A 19,826-nucleotide genomic window follows, 5' to 3' on the forward strand; every position below is an offset into this window, starting at 1 on the left:
CTCCTGTTCCACTATCCCCTCCCTCCTAGATTGTAAGCTCCAAAGAGCAGGGCCCTCAATCCCCTCATGTTTTGCATTGTATTGGTATTGTTCTGTCACATGTTCTGTCCCCCTTTGTAATGTACAGCGCTGAGCAAACTATTGGTGCTTTTATAAATACTGTATAATAATAATAATGAGCCCCTCAGTACAGATGGACCCTCCAGTACAGACACCATCACCCCCCCATTACAAACTCCTTAGCATTGATACCCCTCCCCATTACAGAAACTGTTCCCCCCAGACCAAACCCATCAGTTCAGATATCCCTCCCACTCCAGTACAGATCCCTCCATACAGACCCTTAGATAAGACTGACCTGCCAACACACACACACACACACACACACACACACACACACACCAAAAATACAGATTTCTCAGTTGAGAACCCCATTCCTAGTACAGACACCATCACCCTTCCCCAGTACAGACCCTTCAGTACAGACACCATCACTCATTCCCAGTACAGTCCCCTCAGTACAGACACCCCTCCCCTTTACAGACCCCTCAGTACAGTCACACTCACCCTACCAATACAGACCTATTAGTACAGAAACCATCACCTCCAGAGTACAGACCCCTTAGTACAAACAGCCCTTCTTAGTACAGAAACCCCAACTCCAGTATAGACACCCATCTTCAGTACAGACCCACCCATCACCTCCTGTACAGACTCCTTTATACAGATGGATCCCCCAGTACAGGCCCCTTAATACAGACACCATCACCCCTGCCCAAAGTATAATCCCCTCAGTACAGAAACCCCTCCATGTACATACACCATCACTCCCAAAATACACAAACTATCACCCCCAGTAGAGACCCCTCAGTACAGACACCCTTTGCCAGTACCCCTTCCTCATTAGCCCCTTCCCCTTAGCACAGACACCCCTTGCAAGAACAAACTCCTCAGTAGAGAAATCACCCCCCACCCCAAGTTCAGATCCCTCAGTCGAGAAACTCCTCCCCAGCACAAACACCACCCCATTACAGAACCCTCAATACAGAAATCCCTCCCCAGTATGAGCCCCTCAGTACAGACCCCTCGCCCCAGTATAGACACTAAGAAACGCCATACTGTAGATCCCAAAGTACAGACACTCCTCCCTAGTACAGATATACAAAGCCTCAGTACAGATACCATCACCCCGTACCAGTAGAGACACTTTAATATAGATACAATCACCCTCTCCAGTACAGACCCCCCCCCCCCACAGTACAGATCTCCCTCCTCCCTAAAAACTCATTTACTAGACCAGATGCAGCAGTAGCAGTTCAGGGTGAGGGAAAGTGTTAGCCCTGTCATATGACTGATTTGCTGCTGTCTGGTAGCAGCTGGTGCCAACTCTCGGGTGCTGTGGCCGCCTGACTTTTTTGTGTGTGTATTGCCTGGAGCTGTGGTGCAGTGATGTGCAACACAAGAAGTAAAATGTCAGGAGGCCAACACACCCAGAAAGTTACACCTTGTGTGGACTGCACCATCCAACCCCCCCATTCCGCCACTGGTGTGCACATGAAATGATATACACTATATCTGACAACAGGTAATTTTGTTATGTATGAGTAGTTGAATAATATGTCTAGAAATACATACTTGATAAAACTACTTGAAGAAGTTACTTAAAGGCTGATTATCTTTTCCCTTTGTCTTAATGTAGATTTCTCCAAAGGATCTTATCGATACGCACCAATGGTGGCCTTCTCTGTCTCTCACACATATGGAATGACCTCTCCTGGACCAATTCGATTTAACAATCTATATGTAAATTATGGATCTTCTTATACACCCAGCACAGGAAAATTTAATGTGCCCTATCTGGGGGTATATGTGTTTAAGTTTACCATTGAGTCATATAGCCCTCGAGTCTCTGGCTATTTAGTGGTTGACGGAACTGATAAAATTGCATTCCAGTCTGAAAACATTAACAGCAGCATGTACAGTGACAGGATGGTGACAGGAGACGCTTTGCTAGAACTAAACTATGGGCAACAAGTCTGGCTCAGGTTAACCTCAGGCTCAATCCCTGCGCAATATCCGCCTGTCACAACATTTAGTGGCTACTTATTATATCGCACATAATACATCATATGCATATGTTATGTATTTCTGTGTACAGATATTCAAGCATGAGAGTGCTTAATATATTTAAGTATTTGTAAATGTTAAGGCCAATGTTACACTAGGGATCTTAAAAAAGAAAAAAAAAGGGAAAAAACCTGCGCTACACCCCAGACAATACAATATGTGAATAAATGTATGAAAAACAATATATTCTGAAACAATATTGAAACAATTAGTGAACTGCTGCTACTCTTTCCCTGAACACCAGAAAATACAAAAAATATATAAAAAATGAGTGCACTGTACACTAAAAAATCATAAACAATAATAAATCAAATAAATACTGCTACATAATAAATGAGTATAAATTAATTGAAATTATATAAGTCCACATTCATATATTAAATAATTAAAAGTCCCAACATCCAATAACACAGTGCTGTGTGCTAAAGAAATCCTCCAACGGAAAGTGCATAGGTGTCCACAAATGTTTGACACAAAAGAAAAAATCAACCTCTTACCAGACACTTTGATCTCCAATCAAGAGATCAAACGAGCAGATGGTGTTCACATCCACATTGATACCCTAGTTAGCTGTATCAAGGAGATGAATGGAAGATGAATGGACAACTGCAGGTTCACTTGAACGAATTCATCACATCAGACAGCTCTCCACATCATGCAAGGAAAGGTTTAAAACAGAAGAAAACGTCATAGTGCGACCCGATAAACCAGCAGAAAATGTATTAAAGTATTGCACTTACATAGATAAGGTGCAGAAAGGCACTGTAAACATTTAAAATTCCCACAGTGTCAGACCACCGACCAGAACAAGGTGACGTCACAGAAAGCTCCGCCCGATACGTGTTTCTACAAAAATGGCGTCCTCTGGGACTGGAGAACACTAGGGATCTTATTTACTTCTATTGAGTAGGGAGGGCCATACATTGATCAAAATTAAAACGAAGTTCACTGCCTATGGCTCATGTGCAGTGCAGTATACAATTTGGCTCCATTGTCAGCATCTGTAAGATGTTGAGCATTGAGATGGATGTCCAGGCAAAGTAACTCCAGGGGAATTAGAAACTTCCTACTATTTGAGTATCCAAAGCCAGCTATCAAATCAAACAAGGCTTTACTTATAAACTAAAATGTAGGATGGAGTGGCCCTATAAACAATGTGTTTTTGGCCTCTCTCAGTTTATCCTATAACTTTCTGCTAGAATAGCAGTAAATGGATTGCTAGATTCTGATTGTTAATAATAAACTTCTAGCAGTAATCAGAGTTGCTGATTAGCAGTGGACCCGGCACTTAACATTGGTTATCCAAGTAGTCGGTCTTGTGAAATTAAAGTTTATCTATGGGCAAAAATTAATTCTTACAATAATTTCCACATTGTATTTCAATTATTTCTAGCCTACTCCTATTAATCTGAATGATCTTAAAGGAGAACTATAGGCAAAAAATTATTTCTTTTCATTTTGATAGAGTAAGGTTTATTTTTTCCCTCTTTTTCACATTGAGGAGTTTTACCTTTACTTCCTGTCCCATAGCCAAAACAGGAAATCCCTGAAAATTAATGGAATCTCTTGGTTACACCCAGGTCACCAGAACTAGTGCCCCCATTGGAAGATTTCTCATCTATTAATTCTCTGAGGACAACCCAAAAGTTGAATTTTCTTTTACTTTCAATGATAATGGTAAACAGGACAAACAGAGAGAATGAATCTCCATAATGGGAACACAGACAGCAATCAAACTAACAGGTGTTCTAATTGCTCCCCACTCCACTGAAAAAAAAGTTTTGCCTTAAGTTATACTTTAACATTTGTAAACTTACTTTGCAAAGATCCACACACACTGATGTGTCACACATTTCACAGAGCCTGCCTTCTAAACTGAAGAGGTGCTGAGAGGAGGAGTTTCAAGAGGTGGCGTCAATAGAGGAGTCACTGCTTGCAGATAGCAGGGTATCATGGGATATGTAGGATATGTATTATTAATAATTGAAAGTAAACAGCAGAGGAGAGGCTGACAAACATGCAACAAATCCAGGAAGTTGTGGAAAGAGATGACCAGTAGACAGGCAGAACTCACAAGGAGATATTTCAGATAAGCTTATATTGGATTGTCGAAAATAACTATTGTTATCACAATGCTGATCTTCTGATGTTATAAAATGAAAGTGTATGTTGTGACCATAGATCACTATCAACTCTTGCATTGCTGAGGCAGTCTGCTAAAGTGTTACTAAACTCACAACAGTAAAATCAGTCCGTATACGCAGTAAAGCATGCTTGTTATGCTCACTGTGGAACCTAAAAGGCTAATCCTCTGAATTGAGTAAAAAAACGCTGTTTGATCCTGTCCTCTCTGAACCCCCCCCCCTTCGTTTACTGTCCCCAATCCATCTAACATAGCACAGAGCAGCAGTGGTAAGTCTGTACATGCTCTATTTGGTGTGTATTGCTACAGATTTTTTTTTTGGGGGGGAGGGTGCATGTGATCATCACAGGGCCAATCAGCTCTGTCTGGACAGGGGCTCAGGGGTCATGCAGCCTCATAGGGCAGCCAAAGGAGAATGAAAACCCCTCCTACAAGATTAAGCAGTGCTCGGCCGAACACTGATAGAAGTCACAAGATTTCGATATACTACTGATGGGAAAAGGTTTTTCACAGTTTATATGTACTAAAATAATTGCATCTCCAGTAATTTTGCAGTTCTGTGTACTGTGGGAGACCAAATTCAGTGATAGCAGGGTCCTAGGTTTAGTAACACTTTAAGTAAAAAATAGTATGAGCTCTTTCGGATGAAAAAGCAAGAGAAAGGGGACATTTATTATAATTTATACTATATACTCCCATTAATACTATTTTTTTTTTCATTCTGTGTTGATCTATTTTATACAACTATGTTATGCTGAATGAGAAAAAAAATGTAATTGCCAAGCAAAAATTATTACAGTCGATACTTTTCTGAAATAATGTGTAACAATATTTTTAAGTCACATTTACAGCCTAAACATTTACCTATTTGCATAGTTATATTATTTAAATCATTAAATGGTTAAAACCTATATCATTGTCTATGTTACCACAGTTTATTTTGAAACCTGAACATTTTAAATAAAATGTGAATTTTTTTTCATTGTATACTATGTTTTATTTTCCATAATGTCTATGTCATGTTTATTGATGAAGTCTACATGGGCTCCTATAATTTAAAAAAATGTAAATATTTACTGTAATAATTTGTAGATTTAATTCCCACAAATATGTTATTATGATCTCTTTTGAAAGTCACTTTGTTACTCCCATTTAGTTAAGTGTACAATGATTTTTGTTAGTATACAGTACATGTATATACTGTATATTGTGACAGTAGGTGGCACTATTTGCTGCTTTGATAGGGTTGCACTGTGAGAATGTAGACAAGAGTGCATCAAGCAATAAATGTGTGGGGAATGTTCTGCCCTGGAAATGGTGAGAACGGTTTTCAGAAAACTTAAGAATTTACTACTATGAAGTTTATTTAAAAAATGATATAGGATTTTTTTAAAGCTGACTCCGGGCAAAGAACTACATACATAAACTAAAGGCACAATAAATGTTTACTTGCCAAAGTATTTGTATTTCTGTCCATCTATTTTTGAAATGTATACAGCACAGCCCTGTCTGGCATGGCAGGGAACCTGTTTTTTCTCTGCAGCATTTTCAATTTCACTTAGCCCTATTTCACGTTAGCGTGGGCCACATTTAATGCAAGAAAAAGGTGCATGCACCTTTTCAAAAACACATCAGCAAGGAAACCGCCTGTTTTTTTTGACCCAAGCGGTTTCCCTGCTGTACCCTCACCTGTAATTCAGCTGCGGATGGTTGCGTGTGCAGGAACAGACACAATTTCCACACCTGCAACCGACCCCCATGCCTTACTGTTATTCTCCCCACCCTGTGACTGGACAATGAAAGAAGAAGCAGAACATTCATGAGCACATCTTATTTTACTGTAATTATTTAATTGTATACAAATGAGCCCTAATCATCAGATCATGTCTTATTCAGCCTGCTTCAGAGGCTATAAACTAATGATATGAACACTTCAATAAAGCACTTGTTCCATATAAATGTAATTTAACCGACTTCAGTTAAGTGTTCAGGAAAGGAAAAGTAGGTATATAACTATAGTGCCGCAGAATCTGGTGAACCATCACAAATGCTACCTCATCACATTATTGGACTGGACTTGCAGCTTGCTCCCTATACTAAACAAAGTTGGATCCATATTCAGTGGGGCTTTACCAGGGGTGTATTTAGTTCATGTGCTGCCCTAGGCAATGCTAAAATTGGGCATCCCCATCCCACCAGCATCCTCTTCCCCCATCGCAACCACCCTTCACCACCACAACCCCTTACTACAATCACCCCCATCCCCCCGTCGCCATCACTAACCAACATACATCCCCATTGCACCCTCCGCTGCGACCACCCAAATCATGCACTAACCTTCCTCATCCCTGGCACTTCTGTCCCTTCTTCTGGGGGGGTGGAGCCACCCCACTGAACATTAACGCATTAGGCAAACACCTAGTTTGTCTTGCAGGAATACGCCACTGGGGTTTACTAATGGATAAGTGTGCACAATGGCACGTTGATCATGATTCAAGGAAATTGTATACTCACAAAACTTACTTTGTGGTCACAACACTATTATTAAAAGGTATTTATATAGCACTGCCAATTTAAGCAAAGCTTAATATATTATAATACATGTAAATTAGTCCCTGCCCTCAAAGAGCTTACAAGCCTCTTCACATGCATACCCACACCTACTAAAACTAATTAAGACAGGTGCCAGGGGCCAATTAACCTGTCTATATAGTGCTGGAGGAAAGCCATGCAAGCACAGGTGCAACATGCAAGTGTTTGGACCAAGGACCCTAGTACTGCAAGGCAGAAGTGTTATCCACTAAGCCAAAAGGGGAAGTTTTGCTTTTCTGCCTACTCCCCCCTCTCCTACTTTTGGCACAATGTATTTTTTTTGGGGGAGCAGGAAACTGGTTTTGACAGGGACCTGCTCCCACTTCTACTCAGATCACCTAGGTAATTCGAGTGGAAGTTGGCCTCCCTCCCTGCCCACAGCCTATTGGGATATGTCACAAGTCCCAGAAGGCAGCAGAACGGTTCACACAAGCACAGTGGGAGGCCAACTGTGGAGATGCAGGGAGTCACAACTGGTTGTCCACACTAAAAACAATGGCATCGGGGTCCCAAAGACTAATAAAGAGCTAGACCAAGCTAGGAATGATGCTAGATCCCAGGACTGGTAAGTGTCTTTTTAAAAGTCTGCAGCTACAGTATTTGTAGCTGCTGACTTAATCTTTCTTTCAGACTGAAGAACCGCTTTAACATACACACAGAGACTACAGAGTATATACATGGTATTTATTAATATGTGAGGATTTTTAATGAATGCAAATACCAGAGCCTGAACATACGCCAGCTAACCATTCCTACCACGAAGACTTGATTTTCACTAATTATATTTCATCGATTATATCGCTGTTTGTAAATGTGATACTCACATATGAAATTTCATACATTCCCTATTTTTTAAAATATAGATTCCAGTGAAAGAGGATTGTTCATACACTTTTTTTTTTTAAACACGACAGCATGCCCGTTGGAGATTTTTGACGACATTTAGTTTAGCAAGCAAGGTGGTCACTTTAGAATCCTTCTTTTTTCTAACTCTAATTTTTTTTAATAAAAATGTAAGCATTCTTTTTGTGTACCATATGTTAAGAGTGCAAAAGAAGCATTATTTGTGCACTGCAAACTAAGACTGCAGTATATGTATTCAAAATCAGTGTATGGTCTGGAAGACAGATTCTAGGATTGCATATGGTTATCTGTGGGCGCATGTAAGTTTACAAAGCAAGAGTACCATAGTGGTTTTTCCCTGCTGTGGTTCATTTGTTTAGTAGAGGTGGCCCACTGCCTTATGAAGACTCTCTTTGTTTAAAATTCCATGATGTATCTTAAATAGAGAAGACAACACATTTTCTGGCCAACAGCTATTTCACACATACCCAGCATGCATAACAAAGAAGCTGGATCATTGAACTGTCTAAACCAGACTCTTTCAACCTCTTTAACATTGAAACGCCCTTATTATCTAGATCCTATCTAGATCTCCCAGTACATTGGCCATAAGGTAGAATGCTCCGTACATTTGTGGACATTCAGAAGAAGGACCCCTTAAAGATGGCTAAAAAAGATAATTGGTGTCAGTGGTTACTTATCTGAGAGGCAGAAACTGCTTTTTGCTCTAGAAACTCATATCAACCTCTAGCATAGTTGCCAACAGTCCCGAAATGCTCACAAATTCTTAGCAGCTGTCATGAAATGTTATTGTCCCCCAGAGTCCTGAAAATCCCCATTTGTCACTGACAGCTGCAGAGCTGATTGCACATAGCGCAAAGTTCATGAAGCGGCACACACATTTCTGGGGACACAGATCGGATCCTTCCCTTAGGGCTCATATACACTGCAGCTGATAAACGCAGGTTCAGGAGCTTGTTTGCGTTTTTTTTTTCAGTAGCCCCTGAACTCTCCCTAATGTTTTCCTATGTGTCCATGTACACTATGTCATTTACAGTCATTTACAGGCAGTTAAGTTTACAGTAGTTTTTTTGAACGCACCAAATTTGCGTTCAGGAGTAGATTTTACCAGTATTTCAAACGCCAAACACTTGTAAACGCGGTTAACCGCATTTATAAGTGTTTGCGTTTATAAGCGTTTTTTAACAGTTCCATGTCCAGATGCTGTCCAGAGCCTTTTTTCATCATCAGAAATGCATGCAAAGCGTTTTCCATGCAACCCTGATTAAGAAAGGCTGGTCTAAATGATGCATGCTGAGTAAATGAGAAAAGGCCGTTGCCAGGCAAAATGTTTGCCTTCCTTGTGCATTTTCCAGTGGTAATACCATTGAAATAAACTGATTTATAATAAAAAGAGTACAAGACCAGTTTTCTTTAATATTGTTTGCACAGCATAGATTGATGGCTGCCATTAACACGTCAGGAAGTCATGTAAATCCTAGAAATGTCACGTTTGCCAAATTGACTATTTTGGAAAAGACCATAGCTTTACCCAGTTTTAGAGTGTTTTTTTTTTCCTACCCATTATAGTAACAATTAGCTTTGTAATGGTCTGGCTATCAGATTCATTTCTTTCAGAGGTAGAGCTTGAAAAGCCGATATCTTGTTTGTGTACTTTGCTCTGCATAGTATGTCTGCTTCATTTGCTACATGTTGTACATCTAATTACAATGTAATTACTGCTCAGCAGTTTCTGTAGTAATAAAAGTCCTTAAAATGCAATTTCTTCTTTTTTACCTGATTTGATCCAGACTCTCCCACTGTGTGTAAATTCTTCAGATCTCTTCTACTTAATTAAGCAATCACTAGAGTCAATGCCAGCTGATGTACAAACAGCCTGTGTGCAATTCTGCAAATAGCAAGGCATTTAATAATAAAAGGGGCACTCATTTAAAAGGAAAAAAAAACCTCACTTAATGTCTTGGCCAAGTCGGGGTTAGGGAGTTCACCATCCACAGTCTAGGAATCTGCTTAAAATTAATAACGTGTTAAACCATGAAAACCATTAACCTTAAATTACAGAGCATCTTGAATAAAATGAAAGACAGCATTCATTTGAATTTCATCCACATCACCATCATTGTTTTCTGTGTTTTATTTTTAAATCAGCCAGCTTTATTGCAGTGGAAGACCATCATACACAATTAGAATACTTAAAGCGGAACTACATTGCACCTAAGCAGAGCACAAAAAAAAAAGGTTTTTAGCTAATTCACCCATCCATCCATGTCTTTGTGCTTTATTTTGCTGAGAAATTACTTTGAAATGCCAACCAACCCCCCCAGGGTTTCTGGCCATGGCCGTCTGGTGTAAGGGCAGATGATACATGTAGCATTTACTACTGGAATCCATCTTCCCTTTGTTCAGGCAGGAGGGTGCGTTTATCTGAGAACCCCTCCTTTCCTTCCTCAAGCCTCCTGGGATGTATGATATCATTTGGCTAGGTTGGAAACCAGGACGTAACTGAAGAAACGTGCACAAGAAAAATAAATTTAAAACAAGTGAAAAATGCTATACTTTTCTATCTATTTGCTAATACTAGCAGCATAAGTATTTTAAATAATCATTGTTGATCAAGCAGAGTGAAGTTCCGCTTTAAAAATATGGTTTAATATTTTTGGTTTTGAACGGCCAACTTTAAACCCATTAGAGTGAAATAAAAAACAAATAAATGCACTCAAATATAATAAACAAAAAATTAAATAAATATAAGCAAAAAGCAGCTGACAAAGGCAATATCACAAATTATAAACTAAAGAATTGCAGCGCTAATTAAAAAATTATAAAGTCAAAATTAAAGTCCTGATGGGTCCTCAGGGAAATTAAACAGGATAAAGGAGAATGATATTGATCTTATACACCATTACCATACACCCAGATAAAGATGGCCCCTTATCGGACACCTTGACCGTATACAGTGGTCAGTATGCGCAGTGAGATGAGGAGTAGATATGGCAAATAGTTTCAAATGGATATCCTCTCCCAGGCAAGGATAATGACTCCACTATGAAAAATACCCAATAGCACCAGTCAATAAGCACCATGTAATAGGGACTCAGAATGGCATGTGGTCCTCAAAGGAAATCCTCTTGCAAATATAAAATGAACTATCCACTTTAAAACTCATTAAACTTTTAAGAATCTCCCATCCGGCAATCAGAAAAGGAATAAAAAACAGATAAAACTCATAGTGTAGTATTCAATCAAAACTGTGGCCAGTTTATTAAAATATCAATGTACATCCACGTACATCAAATCATAAGATAACCAGCATTGAATGAACAAAAGTTTCAAACCAAGAAAATGTCCGCCATCCCTCCAGAACGCAGTAACGTCACACACCGAAGCTTCACCCATTACAGTGAAATGCAAATTTTGTTGTGAAAATAAGAACTTTTCTGTTTTAATATGCAATGAAATCCTCTTTAGACCCAGTCTGTGTGGACAACATGGCCACAATCTATAGGCAGCTCTTCAAAAAAAAGGTTGCATCCAGTTTTTTTTTCTCAATTTTTTTATTACAAGATGATCACAAAGACCGCACTAAAATGTATAGGTACACTTCCATACCATTGTAGGTGCAAACATTGTAAATCTATCAAGCTTTTTGGAGAATATTACATGAGTAAACAGGATTTGTGTATTTAAGGCTTACATCCTATTATGGCTGGTGAAAAGCAATCTGGTTTAGATGGTAAAAGTTGGGGTTGTAGATCGCCTAGGCATGTAATGATCACAGCTCTGGAGATCTTCATTTTAGAGAAACAGATCAAAACAATGGAAAGTGGGCAATAGGAAAAGCTGATGTTTATGCAAATGAAGGGGGGGAATTAGAAAGGCAAAGGTGGAGGGGAGGGGGGGATAAAGTAGACAGGCTAAAAGTAGAATTTAAAAATCTCCTCTCCCCTCCTAATACCTATACCAGGCATAATGATTTAATATTCAAAACAGAACCACCTTGTATAAGGTTAAAATAATGGTGCTATGTGAGATGCTGCACTGCTCAAACCATGTGTATACTGTATGTATATTCTTTACATAATAAATATACATGTGATGCAGACAAGAAACATAAAACATACATATTCTTAATCAAAAACATTCACAATAGTTGCGATTTCTCTGTCCATAATGTGAAAAATCAAGGTGTATAATTATATGTAAACTCTTCTTAGAAGTGATCATCCAACACTGTCCAAACAATTGTTCTAAGACTTCCCACACACTGACGAGTCACTTCTGCGCTCCGAGAACTCTCACATCCAGACAAATATAAAATTGCATATATATGGTAATCCACCCAGACTCTGGCCAATACTCCGATCCTAATTCACCTCCAGACTGCTAGGGACTCTCCACGTGCCCTTCCCTTTGCTCCAGTGAATGAGGGTTATGGAATCTTTAAGGCTCACATATATTCATGCTACCATATTTGCTTCCAGTGCAGCCTAGTTGTCTCCCAATCTGATCGTGCAATCCCCTGTGTCAGGTGGCAGCAGCTTCAGGGTAATGAAGAGAACGCTGGACGATGGCTGTGAAAGCCAAAAGTGATGATGTCACCAATATGCTCCCATGGTGCAGTTCCCTGCGGTCCCTCCTCTCCCCTGCTGCCACCATCAGCTGACACAGGAGAGTTGAATCACCTGACCTGACCAGAGCAGGTTGAAAATAGATAAGTATATGCTTTGTACAGCTCTTTCACACAGGTTCGTTAGTATAGGTCAGCCTTCACTAAATGGCGGACCACGGTCTGCATCCAGACCTACTGACAGCCAAGCATGGATGACCACCACTCTGCTGTGCTGGATCCTCACTAAGCTGCAGTCGGTTGTTAGGATTTCCAGTGTCATAGTATGGTAGCACCCAGATGTTGTAGAGTTCCCCTTTAAACTCTATCACTTCTAGCAGCCTGTGTTTGTAGAAGCAAGGTTTTTGGCTCATCTTTCCCCCCCTCCCTTATTTCCTGTGTACCAGTTTGAAGCTAGTATTTCTTATCTGCAGCTGCTGTCCAAGGTAATTCTGCAGAGTTTGAAAGCCTTTTGAGTGTATAGAAAGTAGAAAAGGAATATATAGTGAAATGTGAAAGAGATATGGGGGTGGTATTAGATGAGGATAAACAGAAGAAAATAAATAGATTAGTTCATGAAAATGTAAGTTTGAGGGACGTAGAAATAAACTACAAATGTTTGATAAGATGGCTCATTACACCAAGTGTTGAAAATAAGATATGTGAAGAGAAATCACCATGGTGTTGGAGGGGGTGTGGAGAGTTAGGGACAGTGTATCACATCTGGTGGGAATGTCCAAAAATTCAGGTATTCTGGAAAACAATAGTACATTTAATTGAGATCATAACTGAGATAAATATTGGGTTAGACCCAGGGATTTGTTTGCTACATAGCTCAGAGATATCAGTTAGCAAATATAAGAATTTAGGTTTAGAGTATTATTTAAATGCCGCAAAAAGTCTGATCCCTAAGTATTGGAGAAAAACAGAAGTACCGAAAGAGGAGGATTGGAAAGAAAGAATAAACTGGATTAGTAAAATGGAGAAGCTCTACTATTTGCAGGAAGATAAGATGGAGATATACCATGCGAAATGGGAAAAATCTGGAGTAAACACGAAAAAGTGAAATGTAGAAGGATATAGAAAGGGTGGAAGGGTAGGATATTCTTGCTTTAGAAGAGAGGTTGGGAAAGAATGAAGAGTGGGTGGTGGGGGGGGGGGAGAGGATGGGTGGGTAGGGGGGGGGGGTAATGGGGGGAAGAGGGAAATGTTATGAGGGAAAAGAAAGGTAATAAGAAATAGTTATGTATATTTATTGTGAATACGATGAAAGTGTTTGTAATTACTTTGAAAAATTAATAAATACGTATTTAAATTAAAAAAAAAAAAAAGGAATATATGCCTTGTGACTTAATCGTTGGTATATACGCTTGTAAGACGTTTTCTATTACTCACTTAGCAGATGAGAGCACAAGCCATCTGTTGAGTCAAAATAGCGCTGTTTTTAATAAATCAGTTGTTTCCTTCAGAAGTCTGTGTCCGGAGTTTTATCTGGTTTGCCAAAATTGCTACCACAATAGCAACCAATGACATCACGTGTGTTTTCCCCCGCCCCCTGCAACATGCTTCTCATCCCAGCTCCCGCCTGGACTCTACTGATCTATAGTGAGACTCTGATGGGGGAATCTGATGTATGGGGACACTCTGATGGGGGGAAACCAGCACTGATGGGGGAACCTCAAGTATGGTGACACCTGATGTAAGGGGGCACTCTGATGGGGACACCTGATGTTTTAAAGGGGCACTGTGATTTTGACAGCTGATATATGGGAGCACTATAATGGTGGAATCTGTTATATGGGGGCACCCTGATGGGATCGTCTGATGTAAGGGGGCACCCTGATAGGGACACCTCATGTAAGGGGGCATCCTGTTAGGGACACCTGTTATGAGGGCACACTGATGAGGGAACCTCATACATGGAAATACATGGTGTATGGAGACACTCTGATGGGAACACCTGATATATGGGGGAACCTGATATTTTAGGGTACTCTGATGCGAGGAACTGAACTAAGAGTTACTCTGATGGGGATACTTTATGCAAGGTGGTTCTTTTTTCTTTTACCTGAAAAGAAATGTGGACCACAGCTGGAAGAATGTTTTAGTAACCGGACTTCCTTGAATAGTCATTCATTACCCCTGGTATAGGTGTTAGGAGAGGGGAAGAAGCATTTTTAAGACTAGTTAGCCTTTTGCTGAAATTCTGCTTTAACCTCCCTAACGGTATTCCCGAGTGTAGCTCGGGGTAAAATGTCTGTACCAAAAGCGGTAACCCCGAGCTACACTCGGGCTTACTATGCGGCGCTGCATAGGGAGTCCCTGCAGCACTTACCTTGTCCTTCGCTCCCACGATGCGTCCCCTGCAGCGTCCCCGGCCATCTCCTCCGGCCGATGCCAGCATCCGGCTTCTGTGTTCCGGTCCCCGTGACGTTGGGCGCCGGCGGCGGGAAATTTGAAAATTTAAAAAAAATGTAATTTTTTTCAAAATGATTTTACATAGTAAAACATTGCTGTTTCAACCTATTTCACATACATTTTGTCCCTAGTGCTTTGTCCTGTGCCCTGTCTGCATTTTGAATGTTCTTTCTGCCTGGAAACTGAGAAAAGTCCATGGCGTCCAAAAAGTGTCCCTTTAGGTCAAAAGCGGGTTTAGATCAGCTAGAGAACAGCGATAGTAAATCAGAACCACTTGCAGAATTGAGTGATAATGATTCGTGGGGAAATTCGTCATCAGACACTGAAAACGATTTTGCGACTTTGCTCAACTTGGCGCTATATTTCAAATTTCAGTGTTTTTGGGTTGATTATATTATTGAATTAAATGTATTATTATTATATTATTATTTTATGATTATTTATTAAATTATAATTTATGATTTTGTGTTTCAAATTTTATCATACCCGGGATGTTTACTAGACTCTTGTTCGGACAGATTTCAGTGAGTTATTCCTAAATATTACAGCCTACAATAAAAAAAACTACATATTTCCATGCAAAATAATGGTACCGCTTTCAGCACCAAAAATTGGAAATAATCATACCGCTAAGGAGGTTAAGTGAGGAGAGGAAAAGGCTAGGGGGAGGTACAGAGAAATCAAAACAGGGAGGGAAAGAAGGGAGCATGTGGATTTGTGGGGTCTGCAGCGAAGGGAGGGGGGAGAAGTCAAATGTAATATAGTTTTATTGCATAAAAGTGCAATACAAAGGATGTTTTTCAGTCTTTCAAAGAGTAAGACGATGATGATTTTCCTAAGCCTTGTCTCTGCACTGAAAGTGAAGCTAAGCTGAGCAGCAAAAAGGAGCAGGGAGTGTCTAGCTAAATACTGTACTAACTAGCACCAAACAGGAGAGGGGCACAGGGAAAAATACCAAGGCCACTTAAATAAACATGCTGCTATGGCAGCACAAAAACAATGCTCTGAAGTTCTTTACATTACAAGTGTTTTATGGAACATTGCATCACAGATTCTTAACTATCCACATAATACAAGCAGCTAAGGGTCTCTTTACACTAAGTGCATGTTTTAGACAATGCTTAGAGCATGGCCATTCATTTTCAATGTGCTCAGGGTACATAGCCAAAAAATATATATTTGACCTTCTTTTTTTTTTTTTTTTTTTCTTTACAGGCAACAAGTGTTCTTTATTACACACAGGGCAGAGCTCATCTGTTTTGTTTGTACGTTTGTTATGATGCCTTTGAAAATAAATGGTAAGGCAACACACATGCAAAACACAGCTTAAACAAGTTTATTTTTTTGGTTTTTGTTTTCTCTGACAGTGGACAAAGTCTTAGTGGGAGTGTCTACTTGCAATAATTATACAGCTATGGCTAGGGATCCCTATAGTCCAAAACATAGCAAACCAGGACAGCATATGACACATGCCTAAAGTAAACTAAATGCATTTTTTTCATTTGATTATACTGTAGAAATATATCCAAATTATATGTAGCACCTCTCTAGTTAGCTAGGGGAAACCAACTAGTTCTTTTTTTAGATAGAATGAGTAGCAGCCTGGGCATGAGTAAGCGGGTTAAATTTAGGTCAGGGCTGAGGGGTCTGCAGGTCAATTCCCTGACATGTCCCTCTGATCTAGAGACTTGGAGAAGTCTCTAAAACTCAGTGGGAGGAAGTGAGGAGGGACTGATCTGCACACTTGACCAATCCCCAGGCAGGAGGCTTGGCATGGGATCAAGACAGCCCTTAGGTATGACTGAGCCTGCTGAGCAGCAGGAGAGTTCAGGTGAAAGGTGGAGTGAGAGGCTGGGATGCAGGAGTCTGGGAGGAGGCCCAGTGGGAAGCGGCCTACCTCCAGGCTGAAGTTGGGATCTCACAACTTCAGCAGTCCCTGAGAGAGGACCACCTGTGTAGCAGGGAAGGAGCCAACCCAGCAGAAGGCCTTAAAGGCAGCAACGAAGCCAACAAGCTCACAGGAGAGGTAAAATGAATAGTTCTACACCTCTTGGGCCAAATAAGGAATGAGGGCATTCTGGTGGGAAACCTGACTAGTCCCCATCTGAGACTGTTTCATTTAAAGAGACAGATTCCAGTGGTCCAGGGATTCATCTGGGGTCTGCGGTGGTACCCTAGGAGAGGATGGAGAACTCTTCAAGAAGAGAATTTTCTGTCTTTGGACTTGTACATAGTTGTCAAGGAGTTGTTCTCAGTTTGCTGTCCCTTGGGCATCCCATATATCCATCAACCCCATCCAAGTTTAATATCCTTTAATAAAACTACAAAAAAACAAGCTCAAGAATTGTTTGCTATCTCGCTGTCTCCTGTGTGCAAGGTCTGAAGAAAATGTGTGCTGTGCAGAACTATAGGAGGACCCAAAACTCAGCGACTCCTAAGGGGGGTAGTGCTAAATATATAATGTATTGTATTGTATTTTTTGTATTGTTTTCATCTTTGTCCCATTGGGGAGATTTCTCTTGGTTTCCTGTCCCATAGCCAAAACAGAAATTTAGAGGAACTCCCTCTGAAGTGAGGGAATCTCTTATTGCCATCAAGGTCAACAGAAATAGTAACCCCCCTGGAAGATTTCCCCTCTATTATGGTACATTCACACCTGCATTTCTGGTTGACAGTGAACAGATTTGGAAAAATCAGTAGGGGGCCCTGGCAATTATCAGGGAAGCAGCCCCACTGAAAGCAATTGGAGGCTGCCAGCTCCCGCAGCTGATTGATGTCACTTCTATGTAATCACTATGTGGAGATTACCTGCGAGTGATCGGATCTGGACGCAGACTGTCTGCATCCAGGAATGATTACTTGCAGGTAATCACCAGCCAGGGATTACATGCAAGTTGCTGCAATTAGCTGCTGAAGTTGGCAACCTCCTATTGCTGTCAATGGAGCTGCTTCCCGCAGCTGATCGCCAGGGCCCCTTACTGATTTTATCATGGTTGTTCAGAAACACAGGTGTGAATGTAGCCTCACTGTTCTGGTGACAGTCCAAAATTTGGGATTTTCTTTCACTTTCACTCTTGTTTGATAATGGTAAATCAGACAAATAGAGAGGGTGAGTCTCCCTAACAGGAGAAAAAATAAAAACCTGACAATCCCTCTCTACTCTATCCAAAACTAGAAAAAAAAATTTCCGTTTGTTATACTTTAACAGAGATGAATTTAATAGAGAGGTAACAGTGTTGCTGTCTGCTTTGTTTTAGGATAGTTACTAGAGATGAGCGAATCGAACTCGGCGAAGTGGAATTCGTCTAGAATATTAGGAAAATTTCGATTCGCACCGAATCCGAAAATTAGCAGACTTTGGATGCGCGAATCGAAATTTTTCCAAAAATGGCGGCGACATGTGCGGAGACGGAGCAGGGATCTCTGGGAAGGCGCGCAGACAAGGCGCGCTGACCCATAATGCATTCATTCATGACATGTGATCGCATTAGCCAATCAGGAGCCAGCCAGCCAGCACTGTGTAATGGTGGAGCTATAAATTGCGGCCATCTTACAATTCTCCATTTGCCTCTGGTCATTCAAGAGAGACAGATCTCTCTGTATTAGGGACACAGAATCGTTACTTAGGGACACAGAATCGTTACTTAGGGACACAGAACCGTTACTTAGGGACACAGAACCATTACTTAGGGACACAGAACCGTTACTTACGGACACACAATCGTTACTTAGGGACACAGAACCGTTACTTAGGGACACAGAACCGTTACTTAGGGACACACAATCGTTACTTAGGGACACAGAAACGTTACTTAGGGACACAGAACCGTTACTTAGGGACACAGAATTGTTACTCAGGGACAGACACAGAATTGTTACCCAGGGACAGACACAGAATTGTTACTGAGGGACACAGAATTGTTACTCAGGGACAGACACAGAATTGTTACTCAGGGACAGACACAGAATTGTTACTCAGGGACAGACACAGAATTGTTACTCAGGGACTGACACAAAATTGTTACTGAGGGACAGACACAGAATTGTTACTGAGGGACACAGAATTGTTACTGAGGGACACAGAATTGTTACTGAGGGACACAGAATTGTTACTCAGGGACAGACACAGAATTGTTACTCAGGGACAGACACAGAATTGTTACTCAGGGACAGACACAGAATTGTTACTGAGGGACACAGAATTGTTACTGAGGGACACAGAATTGTTACTCAGGGACACAGAATTGTTACTCAGGGACACAGAATTGTTACTCAGGGACACAGAATTGTTACTCAGGGACAGACACAGAATTGTTACTGAGGGACACAGAATCGTTACTCAGGGACACAGAATTGTTACTCAGGGACACAGAATTGTTACTCAGGGACACAGAACTGTTACTCAGGGACACAGAATTGTTACTCAGGGACACAGAATCGTTACTCAGGGACACAGAATTGTTACTCAGGGACAGACACAGAATTGTTACTGAGGGACAGACACAGAATTGTTACTGAGGGACACAGAATTGTTACTGAGGGACACAGCATTGTTACTGAGGGACACAGAATTGTTACTCAGGGACAGACACAGAATTGTTACTCAGGGACAGACACAGAATTGTTACTCAGGGACAGACACAGAATTGTTACTCAGGGACTGACACAAAATTGTTACTGAGGGACAGACACAGAATTGTTACTGAGGGATACAGAATTGTTACTGAGGGACACAGAATTGTTACTCAGGGACACAGAATTGTTACTCAGGGACAGACACAGAATTGTTACTCAGGGACAGACACAGAATTGTTACTCAGGGACACAGAATTGTTACTCAGGGACACAGAATTGTTACTCAGGGACAGACACAGAATTGTTACTGAGGGACACAGAATTGTTACTGAGGGACACAGAATCGTTACTCAGGGACACAGAATTGTTACTCAGGGACACAGAATTGTTACTCAGGGACACAGAATCGTTACTGAGGGACACAGAATTGTTACTGAGGGACACAGAATTGTTTCTCAGGGACACAGAATTGTTACTCAGGGACAGACACAGAATTGTTAC

At 40.7% G+C, this 19,826-nt stretch overlaps 1 protein-coding gene across 1 annotated transcript in view; it reads left to right on the top strand.

Moving 5' to 3' along the window:
* The window catches only part of MMRN1 (multimerin 1), a 191,769-nt gene extending 182,282 nt beyond the window's left edge, over window positions 1-9,487 (top strand). The window contains exon 8 of the mRNA XM_089663785.1: window positions 1,700-9,487. Within this exon, the coding sequence (XP_089519911.1) occupies window positions 1,700-2,121 (422 nt within the window). The 3' untranslated portion in view covers window positions 2,122-9,487. The remainder of the gene's footprint in view (window positions 1-1,699) is intronic.
* The last annotated feature ends 10,339 nt before the right edge of the window (window positions 9,488-19,826 follow it).

This window comes from Staurois parvus, unplaced genomic scaffold (genome assembly GCF_062004578.1).
Source record: "Staurois parvus isolate SC_StPar_1 unplaced genomic scaffold, SC_StPar_1.0 ptg000044l, whole genome shotgun sequence".
NCBI lineage: Eukaryota > Metazoa > Chordata > Amphibia > Anura > Ranidae > Staurois > Staurois parvus.